Source organism: Nansenia antarctica (assembly GCF_963989245.1).
Source record: "Nansenia antarctica genome assembly, chromosome: 5".
Taxonomy (NCBI): domain Eukaryota; kingdom Metazoa; phylum Chordata; class Actinopteri; order Argentiniformes; family Microstomatidae; genus Nansenia; species Nansenia antarctica.
The window spans coordinates 75,937,158-75,955,388 of record NC_137690.1 but is presented as its reverse complement, the minus strand read 5'-3'; the positions used below and the strand labels follow the sequence as shown (position 1 = coordinate 75,955,388).

The 18,231-nt window shown below is 51.3% G+C and overlaps 1 protein-coding gene across 1 annotated transcript in view; it reads left to right on the top strand.

Annotated features, from left to right (window-relative positions):
- sema4ab (sema domain, immunoglobulin domain (Ig), transmembrane domain (TM) and short cytoplasmic domain, (semaphorin) 4Ab) overlaps positions 1-18,231 on the top strand; it is a gene marked incomplete at both ends in the record, with an annotated part of 37,523 nt that overhangs the window by 7,274 nt on the left and 12,018 nt on the right. The window contains 4 exons of the mRNA XM_080531986.1: positions 12,499-12,659; positions 13,544-13,603; positions 17,390-17,488; positions 17,916-18,021. Coding sequence (XP_080388112.1) covers positions 12,499-12,659; positions 13,544-13,603; positions 17,390-17,488; positions 17,916-18,021 — 426 coding nt within the window. The remainder of the gene's footprint in view (positions 1-12,498; positions 12,660-13,543; positions 13,604-17,389; positions 17,489-17,915; positions 18,022-18,231) is intronic.

The window sequence follows — 18,231 nt, the reverse complement described above, 5'->3', positions numbered from 1 at the left end:
CGTGGGCCTCTGTCAGAGTGTGTAGGTGAGAAGCAACACAGGACAGAGGAGATCTTTGTTTGTTGTTAAAACCATGTTTAATGAGAAGTTGAACCGTGTTTAATGAGAAGTTGTCAGAGGAACATTAGAAGCTCTTGGAACTCTTAACACTTTTCATCTGAATTCGTCAGGACAGCTGATCTGTTCACACAGGGAAGAGCAGGAAGCCACTGAAGGTGTTGTGATGATGTGCCTCATTATCATAGAGGCTGAGGCCTGACTCAAGGCGCATGTAGACCAAGTCTCCCTCCTCCAGCTGGAGAGTCAGACCTCTGGATACAGACTGAAGCCCTGCATTAGTGTTCTGCGCAACAAACAACATCTGCTGGTCATTCTTATACAACATCACCCTAACCACTGATGAGCCGTCGATTTCAAAGGCAGTGAATCTGAAGTAGTAGACTCCTCTCACTGGTGCTGTGAAGGTTCCTGTGGTTGGGCTGTAGGCTTGGCCGATGTTGGTGATGATGTTTTTGTAGACCAGGGTGGTATGACCAGAGACAGGTCCTATCGAAGCACCTAGGGCAGCAGAGAACGCCACCTTTGGTCTCTCTGCATTCACTCTCTTCAGCTCCTCCACCTGACCCTCGCTGGCTGTCACTCTGGCCACCAAAGCTGCGTTCTCTGTCTCCAGGTCCTCTACTTGACCCTCGCTGGCTGTCACTCTGGACCCCAAAGCTGCGTTCTCTGTCTCCAGGTCCTCTACCTGACCCTCGCTGGCTGTCACTCTGGACCCCAAAGCTGCGTTCTCTGTCTCCAGGTCCTCAACCTTGTTCTTGTGGACCTGCACTTCAGCCTTAGTGACACTCAGCTGTCCTCTCAGTTCAGTCACCTGACCCTCGCTGGCGGTCACTCTGAACCCCAAAGCTGCGTTCTCTGTCTCCAGGTCCTCAACCTTGTTCTTGTGGACCTGCACTTCAGCCTTAGTGACACTCAGCTCTCCTCTCAGTTCAGTCACCTGACCCTCGCTGGCTGTCACTCTGAACTCCATCACTGCCAGTTCTGCTGCTTGAGCTGCATTCTCTGTCTTCATCTCCCCCACATCTCCTCTCAGTTCAGTCACCTGACCCTCGCTGACCGCCAGTCTCCACGCCATGGCTGCATTCTCTTTCTTCAGGTCGTCCACCTGACCCTCGCTGGCTGTCACTCTGGTCTCCATGGTCCTCAGCACCACTCTCTGTTCCACCACGATGGCCCCCAGGATGTTCAGCTTCTCATTCATCACTCTCAGCTCAGCCCAGAGGTCAGATGTGGTGGTCCGACTCTCCCTGCTCTCTCCATCTTCCCCGTGACCCAGTTGAGGGACGTCATTCTCTCTGACCCCCCCACCCTCTCCCTGAGCCCCTGACCCAGACAGACAGAACAGCAAGACAAGCAGAACTACAGCACCCCTCATTCTGAAACCACGTCTCTTCAGAACTAACGTAGCTTACTGGGCTGAGCGCCCTCCTTTATACACGCTCTGGTCCTGGAGAACCAATACGTGGGAACCTTAACAGGTGTCCTCAAGGGGACGTGACAAGGCACAGCCAATGCCTATGCTTGACGTGTCAGAACACTACGATTATTTCATGCCAAGTCCTTCAAACTTGGGGTTGTTTAAGGACATGATCACCGAGACACCCTACCACTCTCTCTCCCTCTCCCTCTCTCTCTCTCTCTCTCTTCATTATCTCTCTCTCTCCCTCTCTCTTCGTTATCTCTCTCTCTCTCTCCACTTTCCCCCCCTCTCTCCCCCCCTACTTTCTCTCTCTGCCATCCCCCTCTCTCTCTCTCTCTCTCTCTCTCTCTCTCTCTCTCTCTCTCTCTCTCTCTCTCTCTCTCTCTCTCCACCCTTCTCTGTGGGTGGGGGGGTGAGGGGAAACACCTCTTGATCACTTGACCGTGATCTCTGAGCGGGGGCTCTGCAGACCTGTGTGACTTTCCCTTCAACACGCCCTCAGCCTGCGCTGTTGCGGCGTTGATGGGACACCCCCCAGGCATGGATGATGTTGGTGTAACACCCCCCAGGCATGGATGATGTTGATGGGACACCCCCCAGGCATGGATGATGTTGATGGGACACCCCCCAGGCATGGATGATGTTGGTGTAACACCCCCCAGGCATGGATGATGTTGGTGTAACACCCCCCAGGCATGGATGATGTTGGTGTAACACCCCCCAGGCATGGATGATGTTGGTGTAACACCCCCCAGTAGGGCTGCACGATTAATCGATTTTAAATCGAAATCGCGATTTGAAATGACGCGATTAGCTAACCGCAAAGCCTGCGATTTGCCTGCGATTTTTTTTTTTTTTTTTTTTACAATTTTTTTTTTTTTTTTTTTTTTTTTGCCATTTAGCAGACGCTTTTTTAATCCAAAGCGATTTACAATTACGAATTACAGGGACATTCCCCCTGGAGTAACAGGGCTAAGTGCCTTACTCAAGGGCACACTAGTAGTGGTGTGGTTTCAGGCGGGATTTGAACTCACAACCTTCCGATCACAAGTCCAACTCACTATGTGTTTCTCAACCCTCTCCTCGGGGCGCCCCAGCCGCTCCACATATTTGATCTGTTCCACCACCAGCACACCTGATTCAACTAATCAAGTCCAAATCATAATTGCTTTGTACTTGATTAGTTGAATCAGGTGAGCTGGTGGTGGAACAGATCAAATATGTGGAGCGGCTGGGGCGCCCCGAGGAGAGGGTTGAGAAACACCACTACCCGTATGGGATACGTCATACAGCGCGTCGGATTCAACGTCAATGAACGTCAACGTCAATGAACGTAAAAAAAAAAGACACTTGTTGAGAGAAACAAAATGGTGTTGCTGTTTAAAAAAAACATAAATAAATATGTTGTCCCAATTCATATCTTTTAAGTTCTCATCCTTGCATTAGAATTAGAGCAGTTAATAGTTTGATGGTATCATGTGGTAATGCTCTCTGAAAATAGGTGATAGATAGATTCATCCAATCACCTGCCAAGTATTTTTTGAAAGTACCTGCCCTTTTCCAAACAGCTTCCAATTAAGCTTTCCTAGATGGTTGTGTGAAACAAACCACCTGAGTCAGGTTAGTAATGCTCCATCACATGTTTTAATCTGAAGCTTGATTTTAAAGCAACCCAACTTTAAAGCAACCCAATGTAAGTTTAGTTCTTTCACTCGTAGCTCGGGCTGTGGGGGTGCTAGAGGAGGGAGCCTCTAAGTCCCCTGAAGACGTACAAACAAACTGCACGTTGATACGACCTTCCTAGCCGGAGATATGGCCACACTTTACAAAAACTCCCCTTTTTTTTTTTTTTTTTTTTGTTGCTATTTTCAAAAAAAATAATCGCAAATTAATCGCAATCGCGATATCTGTCCAAATAATCGCAATTCGATTTTTTCCCCAAATCGTGCAGCCCTACCCCCCAGGCATGGATGATGTTGATGTGACACCCCCCAGGCATGGATGATGTTGGTGTGGCACCCCCCAGGCATGGCTGATGTTGGTGTAACACCCCCCAGGCATGGCTGATGTTGGTGTAACACCCCCCAGGCATGGCTGATGTTGATGTGACACCCCCCTGGCATGGATGATGTTGGTGTGGCACCCCCCAGGCATGGATGATGTTGGTGTAACACCCCCCAGGGCATGGCTGATGTTGATGTGACACCCCCCTGGCATGGATGATGTTGGTGTAACACCCCCCAGGCATGGCTGATGTTGATGTGACACCCCCCTGGCATGGATGATGTTGGTGTGGCACCCCCCAGGCATGGATGATGTTGGTGTAACACCCCCCAGGGCATGGATGATGTTGGTGTGACACCCCCCAGGCATGGATGATGTTGGTGTGACACCCCCCAGGGCATAGGTGATGTTGGTGTGGCACCCCCCAGGCATGGATGATGTTGGTGTGACACCCCCCAGGCATGGATGATGTTGGTGGGACACCCCCCAGGCATGGATGATGTTGATGGGACACCCCCCAGGCATGGATGATATTGATGAAACACCCCCCAGGCATGGATGATGTTGGTGTGGCACCCCCCAGGCATGGATGATGTTGGTGTAACACCCCCCATGCATGGATGATGTTGGTGTGACACCCCCCAGGGCATAGATGATGTTGGTGGGACACCCCCCAGGCATGGATGATGTTGATGGGACACCCCCCAGGCATGGCTGATGTTGATGGGACACCCCCCAGGCATGGATGATGTTGATGGGACACCCCCCAGGCATGGATGATGTTGATGGGACACCCCCCAGGCATGGATGATGTTGGTGTGGCACCCCCCAGGCATGGATGATGTTGATGAAACACCCCCCAGGCATGGCTGATGTTGGTGTGACACCCCCCAGGCATGGCTGATGTTGGTGTAACACCCCCCAGGGCATGGATGATGTTGATGGGACACCCCCCAGGCATGGCTGATGTTGATGGGACACCCCCCAGGCATGGATGATGTTGATGAAACACCCCCCAGGCATGGATGATGTTGGTGTGACACCCCCCAGGCATGGATGATGTTGATGTGACACCCCCCAGGCATGGATGATGTTGATGTGACACCCCCCAGGCATGGATGATGTTGGTGTGACACCCCCCTGGGCATGGCTGTAGGTACGCTAGGCTGCGGAGGTGAACCACAGGGCTCAGTCCTGTTGGTGACGACGATTGTCAATAAGCAGAAGTTCTGGAACAAAGAAGAACACTGTTCACTGATGCGCTGTGTGTGTGTGTGTGTGTGTGTGTGTGTGTGTGTGTGTGTGTGTGTGTGTGTGTGTGTGTGTGTGTGTGTGTGGGGGTGTGGGTGTGGGTGTGGGTGTGGGTGTGTGTGTGTGTGTGTGTGTGTGTGTGTGTGTGTGTGTGTGTGTGTGTGTGTGTGTGTGTGTGTGTGTGTGCGTGCGTGCGTGCGTGCGTGCGTGCGTGCGTGCGTGCGTGCGTGCGTGCGTGCGTGCGTGCGTGCGTGCGTGCGTGCGTGCGTGCGTGCGTGCGTGCGTGCGTGCGTGCGTGCGTGCGTGCGTGCGTGCGTGCGTGCGTGCGTGCGAGTGCGCGTGCGCGTGCGCGTGTGAGTGTGTGTGTGTGTGGTTGTGTGTACACCTGTGGTTGTGTGGGATGTTTGACTGGGTATAGATCTATGAGTGGGCTTTATTTTGATATCTTCATGTGCAGATCAGTCTATTAAAGAGCAGCTTCTTCTAAGCACAGCGGTGAGAACGTTGCACTGTGTGGCGCCCCGCCTCTCTGTCTGAGGAGCTGTTGAACCTCTGTGTCTATGTTTACATTACTGCCTCTGCACAGACTGTATATTGCCTCACATACTGTGTATGTCTCCTGATATAGCTTCTTTATATATATAGTATATATATACTTCTGCACATTAGCCAAGGCAAGGCAAGTTTATTTGTATAGAACATTTCATACAACAGGGGCAATTCAAAGTGCTTTACATACATTACTTAAAAATACAGCAAGAGGAGCATAAGAAAATAAAAATGACAATGAACATTTGATACTATTGTAGAATCTTCTTGTCGGTAATTAGGTGTTATGGATCGATCTATCGAGGATTTCGTGATCTTAAATGCGTTGTGTCATCTCAGGATAGATCAGGTGCGCAGCATACACGGATTTGACAAGGAAATAGAATGTTCAACACGGGTCGGAATCTCTGTACTTGATTTATTAAGACAGTCAGCGAATGGTTCATCAGCACGGTAACCAGCATCCGGCATTCAACGACCATTCCACGACATCATTATGACATACAGACAGGCTTAAATACTCTCTCTACCAAGGACAGACCTCGGCAGCTTAACCCATCTATCTTGACCACCCTCTGTCTGTGCCCTGGCGCCTAACCCCCAAGGTCTTTAAGATAACAACCTCTCGAGTCTGCATATTGTGGCGTTATTGCTGCATATTGTGGCGTTATTGCTGCATATTGTGGCGTTATTGCTGCATATTGTGGCGTTATTGCTGCATATTGTGGCGTTATTGCTGCATATTGTGGCATTATTGCTACCCCTGAAGAGCAGGCTGACCTGGAAGGAACAGAATGTGTGTGTGTGTGTGTGTGTGTGTGTGTGTGTGTGTGTGTCTGAGTGACAGAAGCATAAATGTTGCTAGACAATCAGTCAGGTCTAACAATCCCCCCTAAATTCTAAACAACAAGTTACAGAATTTTAAAGATCAATGTATAATCAATAATAATCAAACATATATGAGGCACCTACACGTTTTTCAGCCAGGCCCCATTGTATACTGGCCTGGCTGAAAACAGACGAATCAGCTCCTGCAAAGCACTCACGGTCGATGTGTCCCTGGTTTCAGATAAGCTTTAGCAAAACATAACTGGTGACAGCTCTGATTCTGTACTGACCCCCAGAGCATTTTAGGAAGAAATACACCTACATCTTAACCATCCTTACAACTTTTAAGAAAATCAGCCATAAATCATGCGGGAGAAAAGCCCCCCCCCCCCTCGGTTCCTCCGCTAGTCAGGGTCCGGTTGATTGACCGGATACCGACCCCCTCCCTGGAACTCTAACGGTCATCCATGGTCAAGGATGTAGAAACACAGGTGGTGTCCAAATCTCTACAGAGACCTCCCTGTCTCGTTATCGCCAAATGCGAGTTTCTCACCTCCTTGACCATCAGTTCGACCCCTACATTACGACTAATTTAAACAAAACCTTACTGTTCTGTTCCCTTAATTGACCCTCCTCGAGAGTAGAATAGATCTCTCCTGCTAGATGATAGTTACTCCAATAACACTACCAAAACAAGTCATTTGTTTTTAGAAAAGTATTTTTCAACAACCTGATTAGTAGACATTGGTCAAAGGCCACAGCCTACCCTGTCTAATCTTTAATGCATACACTTTTACTGTAAAAAAGAGGATTAGCAATCTCATAACCATATTGTTTACATCATATTAACCTACAGCACATTCCCATTCACCAGAGTCACCTAGGGAAGAAAGATTAATTAATTTGCATTTTTTATTTTCCACAGTCCAATATTCCCAATGTTCGATATTCAATCTTTAATCTTTCGAAGAGAGGTGGATCTCCCCCTTCCTCCTGTAGACTCGTCTCGGCTCTCCCCCAATCCAGTCCTTATCTCTGCTGGGCCGTGTGAGAACAGGAGGCCTGGTTGTTCTCCCCCCCCCTGGTTTCATCGGCCGCACTCTTCCAGCTCCAACCAGATTGTTGTCTGGAACACAGGACACAAACCAACCAAGCAGTATCTTCGAATTTCAAACACCACTGTATTCTTTCTCAAAACATGTTTTTGTTCAACGCTGCTATTTTTCTAATTTTACTTTTTCCCGCTTCCCATTGAAACCTAATCATTTGCATTTAACTCTAACTTTCAGGCAAAACTCTTATAACCTCCACACTTTCTGTTATAACCACCCCCCTGGTTTCAACACTCATATCTTTCCCTGCAGACACACCTGTAGGTATGGTACAGTGGGGGACATATTGAGACATCAGCTGTGATTTTATGTCATCTTCACCCCGAATAGGCCCCCACACTCTAAACAGTGTAGATCTGTAGTTCGAAGGCTCTGCACCAGTGACCCATGCCATTATTGTCCCTCTTTTGGAGTGTTGAAACCCAATACTTTACAATTTCCCCAGAAGCAGTTGTCAAATTGAGATACTGAGATGCAACGATCACATTTGTAAGACAATGCCATTTAACTTCAATTACACCAGATGCACATTTTAGTCACACTCTCGATTATTCCTGCAGGACCTGTGTGTGTGTGTCCTTGCAGATACAGCCAAATCTCCCCCCTCTGCCCTGACGCAATCTTACAGCTTGTGTGCTCAGATGTCTGTGTTTTCTGTTTGTTTTTGTTTTTCACAACCAATGGGACCACTTGTCAATTCGGCTCCCATATCTATTAAGATGACATATCTATTAAGGCGAAACAGATTATACTCTTACTGACACACGACAGAGGGGTCTCCTACAAAGATTGCTGGCCTGTGTCATAGTTCTTTCGTCTACAGGCGTCCAGCCAGGTCCCATTCTGGGACATAACGGTACGCCACACTCCCTCCTCGGCCTTGTGGGCCAGATGAGGAGACGGCGCTCTCCCCCTCCTCTTCAGACTCATTGTAAACACACCACACGTGGTCCCATGCTCCCTCCTCCATCGAGGATGAGTTCTGCATGTTATCTTGTGCTAATTTCTCCTCTGCCTTAATCACTTCATGATGATAGACCCGGCTAGTCAAACTTATTTCTGAAACAGCTTGTAGTGACATTCTAAGACTAGACTAGCCCGTGTAGAGAGGCCTGTCTGAGATGACAGTAAAATGTAATGTAATCTAATCTGATCTAATCTATGTTGCCAGTGGGGACCGACAGTATTCTGGGTGTTTGTTGGTGAGAGAGAGGTAGACTCTCATGAGTCTCCAGCCCCCCAGTAGAGGCCTGTGGTTTGAGTTCTCACACCCAGTGAACGGCCTGGGGTCGGCGTGTGTGTGTTTCTGACTACCTCTGTGGTGAAACCAGGAAACACAGATGTTTCCACGGTTACACCGCTCCACCGATCTTATCTCTCTGTCTCGTCTCTCGCTCCTCTGCGACCCAGAGCAGGGTGTTGTGGTGTTTCCGTGCGGCCTCCTTTAGCTGCGCCTCGCAAGACGCCACAGAGCTGTCACAGAGCGAGCTGTCGCTACGCGGCTAGCTGGCGTATATACTGTATATATATATATATATATCTGTCGTCCCCCCCGCGCCCTTGGAGGGGTAACCATGGCTACAGCACAGGATGTCACTCACTTTGAGCTGCGGCGCTCACTCTGTGTGAATCTTCTTCTTCTTCCTCTTCTTCTTCTTCTTCTTCTTCTTCTGCTGTGAGTTTGAGTGACAGTTTAAGTGCTTCTCTACTTCACTGACTATTCAAAAATAGTGTTGTAATGACTATATAGTATAGTATATATATAGTATTCAGAACATCTCAGCTCAGACACGCCTACTGTCTCCGCCTCAGCTCTGGTCTGGCTGTCTTGGCGGTCACATGTCACATGTTGGGCCATATGACAGTGTTGAAATCTGCAACACAGCGCGGGTCAGAAAACACCAGACCACATCCCTGCCAGCCTGTCAGCCAGCCGGCTGTGGGCCAGAGAAACGGAACAAAAACCAAAACCACGTCCTTGCAAAGCACATTCTAGAGAAGTCCGCAAACATGACATCTGTGACACAGTCTGATCACTCAGTCCTCGTGTCGGGATCTGATGTAATGGTCGGACATGTAATATGTGAAACACGTTTCAGCGTTGTTGAAAATCAACGACACGTCGCTAGTCAACGAACACAGCTTGTTCTGTGAGCCTGATAACAATGTAAAGTAGTGTTGTAGTTAACTAGGTAACAATGTAAAGTAGTGTTCTAGTTAACTAGGTAACAATGTAAAGTAGTGTTGTAGTTAACTAGGTAACAATGTAAAGTAGTGTTGTAGTTAACTAGGTAACAATGTAAAGTAGTGTTGTAGTTAACTAGGTAACAATGTAAAGTAGTGTTATAGTTAACTAGGTAGCAGTGGGGATTACTCACCCAATCCATTGCGTTGTTGCAGGATTTTGGCTTGACTAGCGAGTTTGTGTTGTGATTCAAAAGAAAAGTCAGGACATGTTGATGGGTTGCCAACATGCGGACCAAATGATCAGACTGTGTCACATTCATTTGTATTCATCCTTTAATCAGACAGGCCTTACTGAGACCCTGTAATGGAGGCCTGCAGTATTTAAAGTGTTTATAGAGTCAGACATGTGTGCCTATGGTAACTTTACAACCCCTCGTCTCTCCAGAACAGACCAGGAATTAGGGGGGGGGTGCCCTGGAATGGACTAACCCAAATGACCCTAACCCTGACCCCAATGATGAGCTACTCCTTTTAATCATCAAATAACAATACAACTATTCAGATGACCTGAACAAAGACATGTTCCTCTGCAGTACCTCAGTGTTTCAACAACAATGAACAATGACTTGTTTCTATCTGGGTTTGGTAGTTCAGTTTGTCCTCTGGGTGCCCAGGCTGCCCCCTGGTGGCCAGTGGAGGTAGTCAGAGGAGAAGTGAACATAGTGGCAGTGTCTGGTGTGTTTTTTAGATGAGTAGATTGATAATCCTTTAGAAGTTTAGATGTAATTTACCACCAACATGTATTCAATCATGTGTTTTGTTTAACCATCTTTCATTTCAATTGGACCGTTGTGTTGAAATGTTGTTGTTGGTTCTGTTGGTCGTTCCAGTCATCAGATCAGACGTGTTCTTATAGACGGCATCACCCCTGCTGGCTGCTCAGCCCTGCCCCCTGCTGGCTGCTCGCCCCGGCCTTTACCTACAGGACAACGACCCAAAGCAAATATAAGAAGTAAATACATAAAACATTCAATAAGACAATAGTTTATGGATAAAAATACATTGATAGAAGTGTTCATAACTGCTGCAGAAGATGAAGATGGGGTTAAAGTTGAATCTAACCATCTAATAATCTAACCTACCACCTCGCCTCTCTCTCTCTCTCTCCCCCCCTCTCTCTCTCTCTCCCCCCCCCTCTCTCTCTCTCTCTCTCTCTCTCTCTAACCTAACCCCCCCCCTCTCTCTCTCTCTCCCCTCCCCCCCTCAGTCTCTCTCTCTCTAACCTAACCCCCCTCCTCTCTCTGTCTATCTCTCTTCCCCCCCTCCCTCTCTCTCCCTCTCTCTGTCTCTCTCTCTCTGTCTCTCTCTCTGTCTCTCTCTCTCTCTCTCTGTGTCTCTCTCTCTCTGTCTCTCTGTCTCTCTCTCTCTCTCTCTCTCTCTCTCTCTCAATTTCAATTTCAAAGGGCTTTATTGGCATGGGAAACATACATTTACATTGCCAAAGCATGTGAAGTGTGAAGATAAAAAACAAAAACAAAAAGAATGCAATGTACATACTAGAATAAATAAATAGATTACATACTAGATTACAAATAAATAGATTACAAATAGATTACATACTAGAATAAATAAATGAAATAAAACTTATTTCAATTCTTATGGTGGTTTTAGCCCATTTGATTGCCTTTTTCTATCACAGCAGCTAACAAATCTTGCTGCTGTGTTTGCACATTGCTGTACCTCACCCAGCAGATATGGTAGCCTTTCCACATTGGTCAAGTCCTCAAAGTCTCCCTGGATGTTGGTGATCAGTGGGAAGTATGTGTCCCTGATGTCCTTGTACAGCTGGCAGGTAGTTAAGAAGTGCAGCTCTGTTTCCACCTGGTTTTGTGTGCAGTGGGTGCACAGTCTGTCTGGTCTGGGGAGCCAGGTCTGCCTGTGGCGGCCTTTCTCGATGGCCAGGTTGTGTTCACTGAGTCTGTACATAGTCAAGGATTTCCTTAGCTTTGGGTCTGTCACAGTACTCAGGTATTCTGCCACTGTGTATTTTCTGTTTAGGGCCAAATAGCATTCCAATTTGCTCTGGTTTTTGGTTGATTCTTGCCAATGTGTCAGGTAATTTTCTTTTTGTTTTCTTATAATTTGGTTTAGTCTAATAGGTGGCTCTGCTTGTGACTGTGAGAGTCCCAGAACTAGCTGGCTGAGGGGGCATCTCCCTAGAGTCTCTCTGTGGGTAAGGGCTTTGTTGTGGAGCGTGTCAGGGTGACTTTCTTTTAGGTGGTTGTAAAATGTAAACGCTCTCTTTTGAATTTGTATAATTATTGGGTATCGTCCTAATTCTGCTCTGCATGCGTTATTTGGTGTTTTACGTTGGATACTGCATGCAGAGTCTCAATTTGGTGTTTGTCCCATTTTGCAAAATCTTGGTTGGCAGGTGGACCCCAGACCTCGCAACCATAGAGGGAAATGGGTTCTATAACGGAGTCCAATAATTTGAGCCAGATTTGAATAGGGATGTCTAACTTGATGTTCCTTTTGATGGCGTAAAAAGCCCTCCTTGCCTTATCTCTCAGGTCGTTCACAGCTTTGTTGAAGCTACCTGTGGTGCTGATGTTTAGGCCGAGGTAGGTATAATTCTTTGTATGTTCTAGGGCAATTGTATCTAGGAAGAATTTGAATTTGTGGTGCTGGAGGCTGGATCTTTTTTGGAAAATCATAATTTTCGTCTTAGTGAGATTCACTGTCAAGGCCCAGGTCTGGGAGAATTGGTATAGAAGGTCGAGGTGCTGTTGTAGCCCTTCTTTGGTTGGGGACAGCAGCACCAGGTCATCAGCAAACAGTAGACATTTGACTTCTGTGTCTACTAGGGGGATGCCAGGTGCTGCAGACTGCTCTAATGTTTTTGCCAAACTGTTGATATAGATGTTGAAGAGGGTTGGACTCAAGCTGCATCCCTGTCTCTCTCTCTCTCTCTCTCTAATCTAACCCACCTCCTCTCTCTCTCTCCCCCACCTCTCTCTCTCTCCCTCCCTCCCCCCCCCCTCTCTCTCTCTCTCTAACCTAACCCCCCCCCCCCCCACCTCTCAGGGTCGCCAGGGCGACCGCTGGCCACCTTCTCCAGCCCTGACGTCGGCAACACCACCACGCTGTTGCTAAGCGACGACGGCGACACGCTGCTGGTGGGGGCGAGGGACGCCGTGATCTCATTGGACGCCAGCCGGCCGGACGCCCTGGTGCTGAGGACGAAGGTGGGCGGCGACCTTTAACCCTCAGTTGACCTTTAACCCTCTGACCTTTAACCCTCAGTTGACCTTTAACCCTCTGACGACCTTTAACCCTCTGACCTTTAACCCTCTGACGACTTTGACCGTTTGACCTTTAAGCCTTAGTCAACCTCACCGTCTGACCTTTAACCCTGGATGTGTCTGAGTGTCATGTAGCTTTATAAGCCTGTTTGGTCCAGGGGGAGGCTGTCAGTGAGCCCGTCCTCCGATGTCTACCTCCCCCAGCCTCCCCTGGTGTTCTACCTCCCCCAGCCTCCCCTGGTGTTCTACCTCCCCCAGCCTCCCCTGGTGTTCTACCTCCCCCAGCCTCCCCTGGTGTTCTACCTCCCCCAGCCTCCCCTGGTGTTCTACCTCCCCCAGCCTCCCCTGTACTGCTCAGATACGCATCGTACGGAGAGTTTGTGGAGCGTGTGTGTGAGGTGTGTGAGGTGTGTGAGGTGTGTGAGGTGTGTGAGGTGTGTGTGTGTGTGTGTGTGTGTGTGAGGTGTGTGTGTGTGTGTGTGTGTGTGAGGTGTCTCCCTACCAAGGGTTAACGTGGCTGAGATCCCCAAACACCAAGACCAGCTGGATCAATATGGTGGTCTGACCTCTCTCCTCTCTCCTCTCTCCTCTCTCCTCTCTCCTCTCTCCTCTCTCCTCCTCTCTCCTCTCTCCTCTCTCCTCTCTCCTCTCTCCTCTCTCCTCTCTCCTCTCTCCTCCTCTCTCCTCTCTCCTCTCTCCTCTCTCCTCCCTCCACTCCCCTCCTCTCTCCTCTCTCCTCTCTCCTCTCTCCTCCCTCCTCTCCTCTCTCCCCTCCTCTCTCCTCTCTCCTCTCTGCTCTCCCTCCCCCCTCCTCCTCCCTCCCTCAGCTGGACTGGTCTCCATCAGAGAAGGATCTGGAAGACTGCGCCATGAAGGGAAAGAACAAGGCAAGTTAACCACCACACAAACACACACAAACACACACACACACACACACACACACACACACACACACACACACACACACACACAGAGAGATCAGCATCTAACAGAGATCTGTGCTTATCTAGAGTAAATCAGACCAAAGACCAAGACACCCATAACAGTACACACACACCAACCAGTTACTATATAGTTGATCCTCTCCATGTTACGTATCTGTGACTGAGGGCAGCTTCTACAGCAGAGCGTGTGTTCTGAGGTTAGTTCATTATCCGTGTGTGTGTCAACAACACTGGTGTCATGGCGACCTGACAGAGCTGTGACCTGTTCATCTCTCCCTCATGACTCCATGTCACCGTTCTCTCCATGTGTGGCCTGTTAAACGAGGTCAGGTGATCTAGCGCTACTGGTTGTCAGGCTGATTGTGCCCCCCCCCCCCTCACCCCCCCCCTCTGAGTGGCCTTACTCTGCATGACAAATACAAGGTTGAGCTGCCTCCTGTCTTGTCGACGCTCCCTGCTGCCCCCCAGTGGTGTTACAGTGCTCTGCTGCCCCCCAGTGGTGTTACAGTGCTCTGCTGCCCCCCAGTGTGCTCCCTGCTGCCCCCCAGTGGTGTTACAGTGCTCTGCTGCCCCCCAGTGGTGTTACAGCTCCCTGCTGCCCCCCAGTGTGCTCCCTGCTGCCCCCCAGTGGTGTTACAGTGCTCTGCTGCCCCCCAGTGGTTTACAGCTCCCTGCTGCCCCCCAGTGGTGTTACAGTGCTCCTGCTGCCCCCCAGTGGTGTTACAGTGCTCTGCTGCCCCCAGTGGTGTTACAGTGCTCTGCTGCCCCCCAGTGGTGTTACAGTGCTCTGCTGCCCCCCAGTGGTGTTACAGTGCTTTGGTCTGAAGTGACTCAGTTATTATTTATATGATAATGTCCTAACCTCTCTCTCCCCCCCCTCCACAGATGGACTGTCCTAACCTCCCCCCCCTCCCCCTCCACAGATGGACTGTCCTAACCTCCCCCCCCTCCCCCTCCACAGATGGACTGTCCTAACCTCTCTCCCTCCCCTCCACAGATGGACTGTCCTAACCTCTCCCCCCTCCCCTCCACAGATGGACTGTCCTAACCTCTCTCCCCCCTCCCCTCCACAGATGGACTGTCCTAACCTCTCCCTCTCCCCCCCCTCCACAGATGGACTGTCCTAACCTCTCCCCCCCTCCCCTCCACAGATGGACTGTCCTAACCTCTCCCCTCCCCTCCACAGATGGACTGTCCTAACCTCTCTCCCCTCCCCCTCCACAGATGGACTGTCCTAACCTCTCTCCCCCCTCCACAGATGGACTGTCCTAACCTCTCTCCCCCCTCCCCTCCACAGATGGACTGTCCTAACCTCTCTCCCCCCTCCCCTCCACAGATGGACTGTCCTAACCTCTCCCCCCTCCCCTCCACAGATGGACTGTCCTAACCTCTCTCCCCCCTCCACAGATGGACTGTCCTAACCTCTCTCCCCCCTCCACAGATGGACTGTCCTAACCTCCCCCCCCTCCCTCCCCTCCACAGATGGACTGTCCTACCCTCCCCCCCTCCCCTCCACAGATGGACTGTCCTAACCTCTCCCCCTCCCCCTCCACAGATGGACTGTCCTAACCTCTCTCCCCCCTCCCCTCCACAGATGGACTGTCCTAACCTCTCCCCCCTCCCCTCCACAGATGGACTGTCCTAACCTCTCTCCCCTCCCCTCCACAGATGGACTGTCCTAACCTCTCCCTCCTCCCCTCCACAGATGGACTGTCCTAACCTCTCCCCCCTCCCCCCTCCACAGATGGACTGTCCTAACCTCTCTCCCCCCTCCTCCACAGATGGACTGTCCTAACCTCTCCCCTCCCCCCTCCACAGATGGACTGTCCTAACCTCTCTCCCCTCCCCTCCACAGATGGACTGTCCTAACCTCTCCCCCCTCCCTCCCCTCCACAGATGGACTGTCCTAACCTCTCCCCCCTCCTCCCTCCACAGATGGACTGTCCTAACCTCTCTCCCTCCCCTCCTCCACAGATGGACTGTCCTAACCTCTCCCCCTCCCCTCCACAGATGGACTGTCCTAACCTCTCTCCCCTCCCCTCCACAGATGGACTGTCCTAACCTCTCTCTCTCCCCCCTCCCCTCCACAGATGGACTGTCCTAACCTCTCTCCCCTCCTCCCCTCCACAGATGGACTGTCCTAACCTCTCCCCCCTCCCTCCCCTCCACAGATGGACTGTCCTAACCTCTCCCCTCTCCCCCTCCACAGATGGACTGTCCTAACCTCTCTCCCTCCCCTCCACAGATGGACTGTCCTAACCTCTCCCCCCTCCCCTCCACAGATGGACTGTCCTAACCTCTCTCCTCCCCCCTCCCCTCCACAGATGGACTGTCCTAACCTCTCCCCCTCCCCCCTCCACAGATGGACTGTCCTAACCTCCCCCCCCTCCCCCCCCTCCACAGATGGACTGTCCTAACCTCTCTCCTCCCCCTCCTCCTCCACAGATGGACTGTCCTAACCTCTCCCCCCCTCCCCTCCACAGATGGACTGTCCTAACCTCTCCCTCCCTCCCCTCCACAGATGGACTGTCCTAACCTCTCCCCTCCCTCCTCCACAGATGGACTGTCCTAACCTCTCCCCCCTCCACAGATGGACTGTCCTAACCTCTCTCCCCCTCCCCTCCACAGATGGACTGTCCTAACCTCTCCCTCCCCCCTCCACAGATGGACTGTCCTAACCTCTCCCCCCTCCACAGATGGACTGTCCTAACCTCTCCCCCCTCCACAGATGGACTGTCCTAACCTCTCCCTCCCCCTCCACAGATGGACTGTCCTAACCTCTCCCTCCCCCTCCACAGATGGACTGTCCTAACCTCTCCCCCTCCCCTCCACAGATGGACTGTCCTAACCTCTCCCCTCCCCTCCTCAGATGGACTGTCCTAACCTCTCCCCCTCCCCTCCACAGATGGACTGTCCTAACCTCTCCCCCCTCCCCTCCACAGATGGACTGTCCTAACCTCTCTCCCCTCCTCCACAGATGGACTGTCCTAACCTCTCCCCCTCCCCTCCACAGATGGACTGTCCTAACCTCTCCCCCCTCCCCTCCACAGATGGACTGTCCTAACCTCTCCCCCTCCCCTCCACAGATGGACTGTCCTAACCTCTCCCCCCTCCCCTCCACAGATGGACTGTCCTAACCTCTCCCTCCCCTCCACAGATGGACTGTCCTAACCTCTCCCCCCTCCCCCTCCACAGATGGACTGTCCTAACCTCCCCCTCCCCCCTCCACAGATGGACTGTCCTAACCTCCCCCCCCCTCCCCCTCCACAGATGGACTGTCCTAACCTCTCTCCCCCCCCCTCCACAGATGGACTGTCCTAACCTCTCTCCCCTCCCCTCCACAGATGGACTGTCCTAACCTCTCCCCCCTCCCCTCCACAGATGGACTGTCCTAACCTCCCCTCCCTCCCCCTCCACAGATGGACTGTCCTAACCTCTCTCCCCTCCCCTCCACAGATGGACTGTCCTAACCTCTCCCCTCTCCCCCCTCCACAGATGGACTGTCCTAACCTCTCTCCCCCCTCCCCCTCCACAGATGGACTGTCCTAACCTCTCTCCCCCCCCTCCCTCCACAGATGGACTGTCCTAACCTCTCTCCCCCCTCCCCTCCACAGATGGACTGTCCTAACCTCTCCCCCCTCCCTCCCCTCCACAGATGGACTGTCCTAACCTCTCCCCCCTCCTCCTCCACAGATGGACTGTCCTAACCTCTCCCCCTCCCCTCCACAGATGGAATGTCCTAACTTCGTGCGGGTGCTCCAGGTGCTGAACTCCACCCACCTCTACGCCTGCGGAACCTTCGCCTACAGCCCCCGATGCACCTACATCGTAAGACTCTCCTCCTCTCCTCCTCTCCTCCCTCTCTCTCTGCCACCCCTCCTCCTCTCCTCCCTCCTCCTCCTCCTCTCCTCCTCCTCCTCCTCTCCTCCCTCTCTCTCTGCCACCCCTCCTCCTCTCCTCCCTCCTCCTCCTCCTCCTCTCCTCCTCTCCTCCCTCTCTCTCTGCTTTCATCCCTCTCTCTCCTCCTCTCCTCTCATCCCTCTCTCTCTCCTCCTCCTCTCTCTCTCTCTCCTCCTCTCCTCCTCTCATCCCTCTCTCTCCTCCTCTCATCGCTCTCCACCTCCTCTCCTCCTGATGTCTACCTCCTGATGTCTACCTCCACCAGCCTCCCCCTGTGTTAGATACTATACCAACTGTCCACCAGTGTGTCTGTGTAGTAACCTTTGACCCTGCCCCCCCTCTCTGCCCCCCCCAGCACGCTGACACCTTCTCCCTGGTGCCCCCCCCCGGGGGCCGGCCTGAGGAGGGCCGAGGTCGCTGCCCCTACGACCCCTACCAGAGGAACACCGCCATCACCGTAGGTAAGACCCCCCCTGACACCCCTGCGACCCCTGGCAGACGTGTGGTGCACTTCCTCAAGCCTCCACCAGGGGTTGACGAAAAACACTGAAGGACGTTTTTTTAGGGTTCGGTTTCAGTTTCAGCAACTTGTACATCAATCATGTCTACTGTTTTCTCTATTCTTTTAGCTGTATATATATATGGATTATTAATAATTTAAAGAAATTATT